At 54.8% G+C, this 13,136-nt stretch overlaps 1 protein-coding gene across 3 annotated transcripts; it reads left to right on the forward strand.

Annotated features, from left to right (window-relative positions):
• The first annotated feature begins 270 nt into the window (after window positions 1-270).
• Window positions 271-12,678, forward strand: MPI (mannose phosphate isomerase). Of its 3 annotated transcripts, none has more exons than XM_067534795.1 (8): window positions 271-363; window positions 4,016-4,143; window positions 4,903-5,103; window positions 7,408-7,549; window positions 8,118-8,300; window positions 9,355-9,528; window positions 10,168-10,376; window positions 11,296-12,678. In XM_067534795.1, the coding sequence occupies exons 1-8, from the start codon at window positions 288-290 to the stop codon at window positions 11,512-11,514; spliced, it is 1,332 nt and encodes a 443-aa protein (XP_067390896.1). In that variant the 5' UTR covers window positions 271-287; the 3' UTR covers window positions 11,515-12,678. The 3 variants fall into 3 exon arrangements, with proteins under 3 accessions (XP_067390896.1, XP_067390897.1, XP_067390898.1); XM_067534796.1 differs by having other exon boundaries at window positions 302-783; XM_067534797.1 differs by lacking the exon at window positions 271-363 and adding an exon at window positions 369-499.
• Window positions 12,679-13,136: the final 458 nt, after the last annotated feature.

The raw sequence follows: 13,136 nt of genomic DNA on the forward strand, positions 1-13,136 counted from the left end.
GACCTCACGGGTTGGGTGAACCCCGGCGCATGCGCCGCGAGGAACAATCGCGGGCGTTGCCCGTTGTAACGTCTGACGCGGTGCCGGAGTGTGCGCGTGCGCGTGCTCCCTCGGGGGCAGGGCTGCGCAGTGCATGATGAAGGAAAAGGGCGGGCAGCCCGCGTGGGGGGGGCAGTGAACGTGCCACGTGGCTACAGGGTGGGGGCGGGGTTAAATTAAATGGTGGGCTGTGTTGAAAATTGCTGGTGCAGCCGGGCGCGGGTCGGGAGCCGGGGCTCGGGTTGCTAATGGACGGGGGCAGGGCGCTGCGCAGCTGGGGGGAGGCAGGGTTGCATATAACTGTGGAAGGGGAATGCACCCAAGGTAACTATAGAGGGACCGCGCCCCACAGGCTGCCCGGGTGCGGGGGTGCTGCACGCAGGGGCGGAACGAGGGAGAAGGGCTGGGCCCGCTCGGCCCGTGCACAGAGGAGGGGGTTTTCGTGCACTCCCGCCCCCACGTGCCACGGCGCGCGCTGCCAAACGCGAATAATCCCGGTGGGGGCAGGGCCCGGGCTCGGGGGTCCCGCGTGGGCCCATGACACCGCTCTGTCGTCCCCCGGCGGCTGCTCGGGTTCAGGCAGGCGGGGCGGGGTGGGGAACTACCGCTCCCAGCGTGCCCGGGCCGGGAAGGGGCGGGGCGCGGCGGACGGGTTGCTCGTTCCGGTGCCGCTCCCCCTCGGCTTGGGCTGGGTGGGGGAAGCAGCGGGGCGGGACCCAGGCGGAGCCATGGCGGAGCTGAGAGGTGAGCGCCGGCCAGAGCGGAGCGGCCGAGCCGGGTCCTTCCCACAGGGGTGGCAAGCGCCGGGCGGGCCCCAGGGTGCGGGGCGGGGCGGGCGGCTGCATGGGAGAGCTGGGCTAGAAAGAACCGGCCCCCGCTGGTCAGACACCTTCCCCCTCCCGCCCCAGGGATGCGCCTTCGCGCAGTGACCGGGCCGGGGAGCAGCAGCAGCCGGCTCCCCGCAGAGCGAGCACATGGCCCCTTGCGCCGGCAGGGAATCCAGGCTCCTAGGCCAGGCGTCCCTGGGTTCTGTGGGGGCGGGGCTGGGGCAGGGCGCCTGGGTTCTGTGGGGGCGGGGCTGGGAGGGAGAAGGCTGCGAGGCAGGAGTCAGACCCCTTCTCCCCCAACCAGCAGAACCCAGGAAAGGCAGGGGGATGGGACGCCTGGGTTCTCTTTCTGTCTCTGGAAGGGGAGTGGGGGCTATTGGTTTGGGGGGAGGGGCTGATAGCCAGGACTTTCTGAGCCCTGCTGATTTCCACCTGTGATTTGGTCTAGCATCTCCTCCATGCTTCAGTTTCTGTGTGGAAAATGGATTCTCCTTGGCCACACCTTACTGTGATCCCAAAAGAGAGAGACTGACTCTGTAACTCGCTGGTTAGGGCACCCACCTGGGAGGTGGGAGATCCTAGGTTCAGTCCCCCTGCTCCAATCACAGATTTGAACAGGAGAGACTGAGGAAGCCCCCTGACCTCAGGGTATCCCATAGCTCAGTGCTTAAAGCACTCCTGACCTGAGAGGTGGGCGATGTCCGTTCATCTCCTTTCTTGTCAGCAAGTTTGACTAGTTTAGGTGGGGGCCCTCTGACTAGTTTAGGTGGGGCCTGGCCTAGCATGCTGGCTTTCACAGATCACGTTCTAAAGCATCTGTCTCTCCCCATTCCTTGTAGAGGCGCCTAGGTGCCCAACAGCTTTGTCCATCACAGTGTCATTCCTGCAGTTTTCTAGGGTGCCACGACAATGAGCGTTGCAACCTCTGAGTTCCTTTGTCGATCTGACCCTCTCTATCCAGGTTCTCATGTGGCCCCCGTCAACATAATACATGAGAGCTAAAGGGCTTGGGTTGGTTTTTTTAATGAAAGTTTAAATTCTGAGGAAATCAATGGCTCTGCTTACTCCACTCTTCTTGTCCTTGTCCACTTGTTAGGGAAAGTTTCCTGCTTAGCACTGGCAAGTAGAGTTTTCGAGGCGTACCAGCAATGCCCCACCCTGTGTGTGCACTCTGCGAATCTAAGGCCTAGTCTACACTGATGGGGAAATTCAGCGGCAGTCGATGGGAGATACGCAAGCTACATAGAGTAGCTTGCATATCTCCCATCAACTTCCTAACTTCTACTTACTGCGGCGTCTTCACTTCATTGCGCTGACAGGAAATGCACTCCCGTCGGTGCAGCATTACTCTTTTTCCGGGGGTGGATTTATTGAATCGACTTCCAGAACGATTGAGCGGGTCTTCACTTCTGCTCAGTTCATCCCGAAGAAGCTATCTGACAGTGGCGAATATGCCGCTGTCAGTGAAGATCTACCCTAAGAAGGCAGGTTCAGCCAGGCCTGCAGAGTCCACTTAGGACTCTGAAGGTCAAAGATTCTGCCATCAGCAACGTGACTGATGCATGAGGAGTGGAAGCTAACTCATTTTCCCATCACTGTATGGGCTGTGCAAGAGTAATGGGAGTAAACACACATTTTTGTCTGGATCAGCAGCTGTGACTCAGACGAAGAGGAGGCAGATTTGTGGTGTGAGAGGATGCCGTATTGACCTAGTAATGCTTTAAACCACATTGGGGAGGAGGTTTAATCAGTTTTGGACCTGGAGTCTCTTGGAGTAGTTGAATGACTTATGCTGGGGTACAGATCTTTCACCATGATTTGTTGCTCTAAATCAGGGGTGTCAAACATCCGGCCCATGAACCTTTTTGATCTGGCCCACGTCCGGCCAGTTTTTTTGAGACATGCTGCTGCCCCAAGTGAGGGCATTGGCACTTAAGGAGATGTCTCTGTCTACGTCCTTGCCGGCTTAAGAGTCCGTGAAATGTCTTAAAGCGTCGATGCTGGAGGCAGAGCAATCCCTTAAAGCAGCAAAATGATAGAGGGCTATAAAATCATGAATGGTGTGGAGTAAATGAATAAGGAGGTGTTATTTTCCGCTTCACATAAGACACAATCCAGGGGTCACCCAATGAAATTAACACGCAGCAGGTTGAAAACAAACAAAAGGAAGTACTTCTTCACACAACACACAGTCAACCTGTGGAACTTGTGGCTGGGGATGTTGTGAAGGCCGAAAGTATAACTGGGTTGAAAAAAGAATTAGGTAAATTCATGGAGGGATAGGACCATCAGTGACTATTAGCCAGATGGCCAAAGATTTAATCCCATGCTCTGGCATCCCTAACATTACTTCTGACTGCCAGAAGCTGGGACTATTCAGATGAGAGGAGGTGGACTGCTGTGTTCTGTTCTGTTCTGTTCATTCCCTCTGAAGCATCTGCCACTGGCTACTGTCGGAAGAAAGGACACTGCGCTAGATGAACCATTGGTCTGAGATACTATAGCCGTCCTTATGAGTTGAGCTGGAGAAGCTGTAGAACTGTGCCATTAGCGTGTGTTTGATGCTCCAAGGAGCATGTGCTCTAAATAAGAGACCCAGGACAATTCAGACATGGTCTCTCAACTTATTCAGATCCTAAGCACTTCTGGGACCTTCAGGGGCTCCTGTCATACAAATGATGATGATTATCCCTCATTGTCTCTGGTGAATTTTGTTCAAAAGTCTTAATGGAAGAAATGAGTTTTCAGGAGGGGGAATTGGTGGGGTATAGGGCAGAAGAAGGCTGTTGTGAATGTGAGGAGCAGGACGGCAGGAAGCATGAGGTGGGGTGTGGGAGAAGACACGGAGGGCAGTTAGGGGTCAGGATAAGTTGTGCAGAGACCTGGAGACCACGAGCTTGAATTTGAGGGAAGAAGAATGGGGACAGGTTGGGATAGGGAGTTGATCTGAGCAGCAGCATTTTGGAGGGAGGCAGCTTCCCTGAGAAGAAGGTTGCAGTGATGGAGGCGAGAAGTAGTCCAAGTGTGGACAGGAATTTGAGCAGGAGGAGCCGAGCGGATGGGATTTGGCGATGCCAGGCCATTTCATGAGCCAGTGATTTTTGTCTGTCGTGTCCTCGGCTAACCTTTTGTTTTTGTGGTTTGCCTAGTGTTTCCCCTCTCCTGCGTTGTGCAGAAGTATGCCTGGGGGAAGATCGGCCTGGACAGTGAAGTGGCCAAGCTGCTGGCTAGCAGTGATCCGCTGGCACAAATAGATCCAGACAAGCCATATGCTGAGGTAAGCCCACAGCTCCCTCCCCTGGTCCTTCTGTGGCACAGGTTTTGCTGAGACCCCAGAGTCGGCCACTTTCCCTCTCCTGTCTCCACCATTGTGACTGAGACCAAAAGTCGGCTTCTTCCTTTGGAACGGTGCAGCTGTTGTGAACAGGAATAGCATCTGCAGCAGCACCAGCACCAGCAAGTTTGCAGTCCCCAAAGGGCTTTTGATCCTCATGTTTCAGGGCATAAGCAGATCACCAGCTGAGGTCAGGCAGGAATTTGAATCCCTTTCCCTTGCACTTCACTGCAATGCAATGCTGACAGTGTCTGCAAAGGGGAAGTGGGGGCGGGGGTGGTGTTGCATATCTGCTGCTGCTGAAGGCAGGGTACTGGACTGGATGGAGTAGTGATCTGCTCCAGTAATGGTAATTCTTGTGTTTCGAAGGGTACTGAGGAAAAGCGGGGGGAAAGGCGAGAGGAGGCAGAGGAAGATCAGACCTCTGTATGCTTTTAGCTGGGAGATGAGGAAATAATTACAGGTGGGTGGATGGGAGAGACAAGCACTTAGAAGCTAAGGAGTGATGCTGATACTCATTCAGTCTGAACTGCAATGGGAAGCGAAAGCTGAGAGAACTCAAGTATAGACAATCCTACCTCCTTTCCTCTGCATTAACCTGTCTGTCTGTCCTGTCTTCTAAGCCTGTTGAGAACCATGCTGGAGATGCTAATGGCTTTGTCCTCTGTCTCTCCCTTTCTGCCCCACAAATGCCTGTTCTAGCTCTGGATGGGAACCCACCCCAGAGGTGATGCTGTTATTCTGGATAATCGAATTCCCCAGAAGACCTTAGGACAGTGGATAGCAGATAATCCTGAATGCCTGGGGTCCAAAGTCAAGGAGACCTTCCAGGGCCAGCTGCCTTTCCTATTCAAAGTGCTGTCAGTGAACACAGCCCTGTCCATCCAGGCCCATCCCAACAAGGTAAGAAGCTGTTCTGAACCCCCATGGGTGAGTGTGAAGCTGGGTCCTTATGGGCAGCTTCTCTGCAGATGTGCCTGATGTAAGCTGTGCTGCTGAGCTGTGGCCACGCTCATGGCATGACGCTCAGGGCTGCACCACATTCATGGTCCCTTAGCCGCTGGGTTCTGGAACAGTTGCAGATGCTGCCAGCACCTGCTATCGTACTCCATGCCCAGAGGTTGCTAGGTGCAGTATAACTCAGAGTCACACACAGCTCAGGAGAGGAGGTGTTTGTAACTTTGAAACGTTTGTAGCTCTGAACAGAATGGAAGGGTTCTTTCAAAAGTTTACAACTGAACATTTGAAACTTTACCGGGCAGAAGCAAAATGCTGCTTTTAACCATCTTCATTTAAATGAAACAAGCACAAAACAGTTTCCTTACTTGATCAAATCTTTTTTTTTTTTTTTTTAAACTTTCCCTTTATTTTTAGCAGTTGACGTTTAACACAGTATTGTGACTGTACTTGCATTTTTGGGGGTTTCTGCTGCTGCGCTGCCTGATTCTGGTTCCAAATGAGGTGTGGGATTGGTCGGCCAGTGGGTACCTCTGAGGTTCTACTGTACCGAGCAGAGCATAACTAAAGACAGACCTGCCCCGAAGCCAGTGCAGATACAAAAACAATCCCACCCGTCAGCTTGCACTAACTCACTGTCACTGGGGTGACAATTGCCTTGCATCTCATCTGGATGAGTGCTGTGGTGGCCGAGGGGAAGAACACTGCACAGCTTCTAGCCCTTCAGAAGGGGCCCTGCCGTGTCGTCTTCAGATAATATTGCATTTTGACCATGCTGAACTCAGAGCATGCAGCAGGTGCTCTCCTGAGCAGACAGGCCCTATATTATAATAGGTCATTCAATAAAATGCTTTCACTGCTTCTCCTGAGGTGTCTGTGCTGAGGAATACCGAATGTCTGTAGCCCTCACTCAGTGTAGGGACACGTACAGCACCATGCACAGGAATGAGAACTAAGTGTGTGTTGCGTCCTCTGCCCCGTATAGAGTCTACACTACAGGCTGCAGTTGAACAGCGCCCATCCATTCAGCATCAGTCTTCTGTGAGCTTCCGCCTGTCAGGCCACCTAATGCCAGTCCAGTGGGTCGAGCAGTAAGCCTGATCTGGCGGTGCTCCTATACGCTCTGCTGCGTTGTACGACTGTGCATTGTAGTAGCTTAATGCAGCTCAATCGCCGTGCACGTTCTGTTCGAGAGGCTTTAAAAACAAGGCAACGATTCTGTTGGTCATGAACTTTTTTGTTAAAGGCTCTTGGTACAAAACCTAATTGTTGGGTTTGAATCAGCTGCTCAGTGCCAAGGCCAGATCTGACAGCTTGCTTGGAAGCTGTGCGAGGAGCTGTCGTATTGCTCCAGTAATAAGAAGAGGGCATTAGGGCAATGAAACGTTCCTTTTTGGGTCGAGGCTCGAACATGAGCACTGAAATGTTTGTTCTCCACCTTTTCATGGGGAGAAAATAACGCTGAATGAAGCACAGGAGAACTACTACGCTGTCTTGGTCAAAGTGTGCAGCTGGACCTCTCGCAGAGGGCCGTGAAGTGCTCTGATCTCTGCAACTGGTTTCATGCTGCTTTTTGGTATCGGATGGCAATTAAAAACGCAGAAAGGATCACTTGACGGGAAGCCTTTAGCACAGAAGCCAGAGCCATTGCCTACTGCTGAGAGAACCCTCTGTTCAGCATGGTGATGAGTGCACAATGGAATAAACCAAGCGGACATAAACCCAGATCTTGCTAACATGCGCTTGTACCCCAGGTCTCCTTGGTGCTGGCATGGAAACCTCCAGTTGCTGGGTCCGCTGACTGCACTTGCATCAGCAGAGTCCTGGGTTTCAAACTTGCAGTCACTGTCCTGATGTGCCCCGGTGGTGGCCGCAGCAGTGGGCAGAGAAAGTTCCTGTGATGGAGGACGTAGATGGGGGATTCAGCAGGAATGTTTATCTAGCTGGGCATTTGGACTGAAACCTGGCTCGTGGCTAGCTGGAACCCCTCTCTGGGAAGCCAGGAGGGTGGTGCAGTGAGGGAGCCCAGGGAGTAAGAATTCTTACAGGGCTGAGTCACCCTGACCCCCTGGCAGGATTAACTCTCCTTGCTGAATCCATTTGATTAGTGCTGATGGCGTAGCCCCAGCCTCATGGGATCTCTCCCCCACACCGCAGCCTCCCAGCGCGTGAGCTGCTGATGTGAGATCTGGCTGTTGAGAGAGGCTTGCCTGGGCTCTGACTCTGTTTGTCCTCTTCTCCCCTGTCTAGGAGCTGGCAGGGAAGCTTCACGACCAGTTTCCTGAGCACTACCCAGATGCCAATCACAAGCCAGAGATGGCCATCGCGCTGACCCCCTTCCAGGGCATGTGCGGCTTTCGGCCGGTGGAGGAAATTGTGGCTTTTCTCCAGAGTAAGCAGCAGGTGGTGCTGTTGGCTGGGGATGTGCTGGGCAGGGCAGGAGAGGGGAGCGAAGGAGATTCCAAGCTTGGGCTGTAGGATTTAGTGACAACATCTGGGAAGGAGGAAAGGTCCAATGCAAGAGGGGAACTGGGCACTTGTAGGGTTAATAAGATCCCTTTCACTGTATCCCTGCAGACCCTCCTCCAGCTGGGCCAGGCACATTGTCCGCCAGCCTTGGCAGTGTGGCTCCAAGCACCTTCCAGCGCATAAGGCCGTGTGCAGTGCTCCCAGCACCACCGGCCCCAGAGGCCAGGCTTAGAGCTGCACGGAGCCCCAGGGTTGCGTTCCCTTTCTGTGGCCAGCTCTGCTGCTGCCGTGCTCCGTGACCACCAGCTAGACACTTCTCCTGCCTGTTTCCCATCTCTAAGGGGGGCTATGAGGTTTGATACTCGCTGCTTTGGAGACCTGCGGCTCAGAGGTGCTGGAGAAGGGGACGTGGTGCTGGGGGGCGGGGTCAGTCTGAGCGGGTGGGTGTGCGCCTGCTATCGGCTCGTGACCAGCGTCTGGGCTCGTTGCAGACGTTCCCGAGTTCCGGTCGCTGATTGGCAACGTGGCAGCGGAGCAGCTGGAGCGCAGCGTGTGCAACGACCCCCGGGGAGTGTCTGCCGCGCTGCGAGTCTGCTTCACGAGGATGATGAAGAGCGAAAAGAAGGTCTTTGTGGAGCAGCTGAACATGCTGGTGAAGAGGATTTCCCAGGAAGGTTTGTTCTTTGCCTGCCTATGACCTCCAAGGGTGTGACCAGGAGAGCCCCACGTTCCTGGGGGAGGTCGGGGCTGTGGCTGTCTCCTCTTCCTGTTGGCCCACGGGGAGGAGTGTCCCTTGGAGCCGGGAGTACTCAAAGGCTGTCTGCTGGGTTGCTGGCATGGATCCTTGCCACACACTGGCCTTAGCAGTGCCCTGGGGGGTGAAGGGGCAGGGAGCTGCGATGGATCTTTGGGAGCAGGTGGGCATCTAGGAGTGGGTAGGAGGGGGCAGCAGTTTGTGTAGCCATTGCCCGGCTCTCAGGGCTTTTAACAACACCCTGCTAGATCCAGCCAGCCTCCCCAGCGAGGTGGGTGATGGGTTGGATGTAAGAACTGGGTTCCTTAGGGGGTGGAGCGGGCGTGGCACACGGGACAGAGTGCACGTTTCACTGCTAGCTCCTCCCCGTCTCTTCACACCCTCCGTCCCACAGCGCAGTCCCCTCAGGGGCGGGGAGTAGCTCCTGCGGGAGAGAACAGGTCGCTCGCAGTCTCTCTCCACCACCATTGGCTGTTGGGTTCAGTGACGGCTTGGGGCGGGGTGGGTGGCCTGGGATATACAGGAGCTCAGGCTAGGTGATCTGGTGGTTCCTGGTACTCTGACTCGAGGATCCTGCTGTCCCCAGGGAGCTGCCAGCCAGCCCTCCCCTAGAGCAGAGCCAGAGGACATTGGAGCCTGTGTCTCTGGAAGTGGATGGATGTGGGTGAGGCTCGTGTGACTAAGGAAGTCTGACTGGTAACCCGACCCAGGCAGGTTGGACCCCTCATTGGCCACCTGTCCTCACTCATCCCATCTCTGGGGGTCTAAGAGAGACTCAGACACAGAGCTGGAACTGCCCAGGCCTGCTCTGCCCTCCAGCGGGACCCCAAAGCTGCCGGCTCCTGCCCACAGGGCTGGCATCACTACGCTGCCCCAGCCCACAGGGTGTAAGCAAAGCAGGGGCTCGCGCCATAGGGACAACGGTGGGGGACTGCTGCTAACCTGGCTTTGCCCTTGGACTCTGCCTGCCACAGCTGCTGCGGGGAAGGACACCTCGGGGAGCAGTGGGGAGCTGTTATTGCAGCTGCACTCGCAGTTCCCGGGAGACATCGGCTGCTTTGCTGTTTACTTCCTGAACCTGGTGAGGCTGCAGCCGGGGGAGTCCATGTTCCTGGGAGCCAACGAGCCGCATGCCTACCTCTGTGGCGGTGAGTGAGAGAGTCGATGAGACAGCAACGAATAATTGTACTTGAGGCTCCGCTAATCCCTGGATAGTGGCTCCTGTAGTGGGATGGGCATTTTGTAACCCTGGCTGGTGTCAGGTGATTGGCCGCGGGTCATGCTTCACCTCTTATGCTGATCTGATCTCCAGGTGGGGTCAGAGGGTGCTTTGAGGGGGAGGGGCAGGGGTCGCACCTTATCTCAAGCACCCAGCCGTGGGCATTGTGGGACATGGGATACCAAATGTGGGTCTCCGTGGCCTTTTCCAGTGTGATCGCCAGTAAGTCACCCAGAGAGGATGGATTGAAAGGCTGCCACTCAGATAATTCGTTGTGATGTGTTGAGGAGGGACGTGTTTCAGGCTCAAGATTAGCACCTGCTCCCTTACCACATAGATACCTAGCTTGGCATTGACGGCAGCTGTTGGAGAGGGGCGGGGAGAAAGTGTTCTCTTACTCAGTGTGTCTAAGATGATGGGATGGCCCGTTTCCCTGAGCCAGGCATCCCTAGGGAAGGGATAGGGTTTTCCTGGTGCCTGCTGGAGCTGAGTTCAAAGGGTCCCCAGGAGATGCTCTCTGATCAGGAGGGTTACATCTTGCACTGACACTGAGCTCCTTGCTACCCAGACTGCATCGAGTGCATGGCATGCTCCGACAACACCGTGCGAGCTGGCCTGACACCCAAATTCATTGACGTGCTCACCCTGTGTGAAATGCTGAACTATACACCAGCACCCAGCAGCTCCAAAGTCTTTGCTCCCACACAGAGCCGCTTGGATCCATGTGTCTACCTCTACGACCCGCCTGTGCCAGACTTTACCGTCATAAAAATAGAGGTGAGTGGGACCATGGAACAGCAGAATAATGTGGTGGGGAAGGGGCGGAGGGGGTCTAGTAGCAGTACGAGACAGACTGCCACATCTCCTCCTCCAGCGACGCAAACAGAGACAGTCTGGGTATCACTGGACCAGGTTAACTGGCATCTGCCCCGCCTGCTCCCCGAGTGTCCCATGTCCCCCAGGAAGCTTTGCCTTCCCTTCCTCTGGCTCCTACTCCATTTCTCCCCTCCCCCATTCTGCTGCTGTGGCAAGTGCTGGCACATTTCCATTTGCTTTGAATTCAGGGGTGGGGGGGAGACATCCACCCACCTCTGTCCTGGGTCACGTGTTATCAGCTCTTCTTCCTGGGCCTGAAAGCTGTAGCCAGAGGGGGAAGCCAAGCCTGACTGTGTGAGAAGCGGCAGGATGTGCTAAACATAGCTAGCAGTTCTCTTCGCTCTGTGCAGTAGCTAGCTAGGGTGCCATGCAGAGCTGAGACCTGGGGGTGGGTTTAGCTAGGCCTCGTGCTCGCAGTTGAGGGGTGACAATGAGCAGCGCAACTGTCAGTTTTCCCCTCTTGCTGCTCTGCTGCCCCTTTCGTTCATTTGTCTCCCTTCCTCCCCTGATGCTGTCTCAGGTGCACAAGCACCTCTGCACCATCTTCGGCTGCTCACCTCTCAGCAGGGCAGGGGTGAAGGAGGTAGAGACTGACTCTAACATCTGGAGCTGAGCCACTCTGAGTTATGCTGTGATCTCCCAGGGCCTCTGGGATTGATGGGCTGCTGTGAGCAGGGGTGGGTTTCAGAGTGAAGTCACTGTGCCATGGGTCGTCTGAGCTATGGGTACGAGTGCCTCTTGCATCCTCGGGGAGGCAGAAACTTGGCTAGGAATTGGAGCCAGACGTCCTGTTCCCATGGTGAATGTATTTCCATTGCAGATTCCCTCCTCGATTAAGCTGTACCTTGTCTCAGCCATCGACTCTGCCAGTATCCTGCTGGTGATCCAAGGCACGGCCGTGGGCACCTCCACCGCTGCTATGTCTGAGATGACCCTGCGCCGAGGCTCAGTGCTCTTCATCTCTGCCAACGAGAGTGTCTCCCTGCACCTGTCCTCACTGGATGGAATGCTGCTCTTCCGAGCCTGCTGCCTCCTCTAAGCTGGGACATGTGGCTCCGACCTTGCTGTGACTCCACTTAGAATAGATAGAAACTGGCCTGTGCAAACTAGACTTGCACATGGTGGGTTAGCTTGAAACTTGCCCACAAACCACTGTGTCAAAACCCAAAGCAGCAGGGTCCTAATCGGTAGAAACAGCAACTCCAACTCCCATCCCCCGGATTGCCCCTCTCCAGCTCCCAGCATTAAATGAAGTGCTGGGAGGGAGAGCCATTACCTCCTCCCACCCCCTGTACATAGCATTGTAGTGGCAGCTGCCCCCATAGCTGCTCCCAGTGGCCATGGAGGGCAGCAGCTGAATTTCCCTGGCATGGTGCATCCTGCGATGCCAGCAGAGCATTACCTGTGCTGTATAAGATGTGACCTCTGTTCCTGTAGCTCTCGAGTGGACTCTGGAGCTGTAGCTGGAGGTTGGTGGGGAGCATGGGTGGGATGTGTACGGTAACAAGGTGCATGGATACTGTTAGGACAGCTGCAGAAGGGACTCTTACCACAACTGGAAAGCACAGTACTGCAAGGAAACACAAGTGATTTCCTGCTCAAGAGATGCTGTGCCAGCCTGCCCCAGGGGAAGCTCTAGAATAAGGTTGTGCTGGGAGTAGAATATTCCCCAGCCCTAGGCAGATTCCCGTGCTGTGCAGCGGAGAGGGATGCACAGATGAACTCTGCTGAAAGATTCCATCTCACGGGCCCTTGATTATCTCGTTGTCTCCTACTGATATGCTGTATTTGAAGTGGGTGCTGGGTGTAATGGAGGACTCAGGTGCTCTCACTCAAATCTGTCCTAAGCAGTTCCTGCACCAGATAAGCTGAAGTTGGGGATTGCCTCTGGTTTGTTGAAGTCTCCTCTGTGCATGTCAGCCTGCCACCCATTAGCATTAGTGAGACCCTGTCATGCACAGCCAGTGCATCCTCCCTCCCTTGTGTGCACAATTTACTGAGCACTCTCACCTTTGGGCTTAAAGCTGTAGTTTGGAGTTGGGTATTAGCCACTCCCCAGCTGCTCTTCGGAAGGCTGCAGCACCTGGCCCTTCCAGTTATTCCAGTGCATGCAGATGCAAATTAGACATTTCTTCTGGGAGTTGAGTCAGGCTCATAGCAGGCCTGGAGTGATCAAATGTGCTTCTGGCAATTAAAGGGAAAGGGGCATGCAAGATCAGCCAGACTCTTCAATCATGCCTTTCTCCCCCCCTGACAACAGAACTGCCTTGGCCTGAAACTTCCTAACAACAAAAGGGGAGGAGGCTACATTCTGCCACAGCAAGGCACGTTCCTGAAAGCAAGACAGCAGAAGGGATGAACTGTGCACTTTTAAGACCGGTAAGGGCCTAGCCTGCCCTGAAACAGACATCTCAGAGAATAGTTGGCTGCAGAGACTGTGGTGTCTGGCTAGGGGGTAGAGCAATGGTCAGCATCAGAGCTCCTGGGTTTTATTCCTGCTTCTGCCTTACCATGAGATTGTCAGCAAGTCACTTAACCTCTACTTCCATTTCCTCCCTCCCTCCCTCCCTTGTAAAATGAGAATAACTGACCTACTTCACAGGGATGTTGTGAGGCTGAATGTTTGAAGTGCTTGGAGAGCCTCAGATGAAATGTGCTATA

This window comes from Emydura macquarii, unplaced genomic scaffold (assembly GCF_026122565.2).
Source record: "Emydura macquarii macquarii isolate MOO-44397 ecotype Brisbane River unplaced genomic scaffold, CSIRO-AGI_Emac_v2 contig_3451, whole genome shotgun sequence".
NCBI lineage: Eukaryota > Metazoa > Chordata > Testudines > Chelidae > Emydura > Emydura macquarii.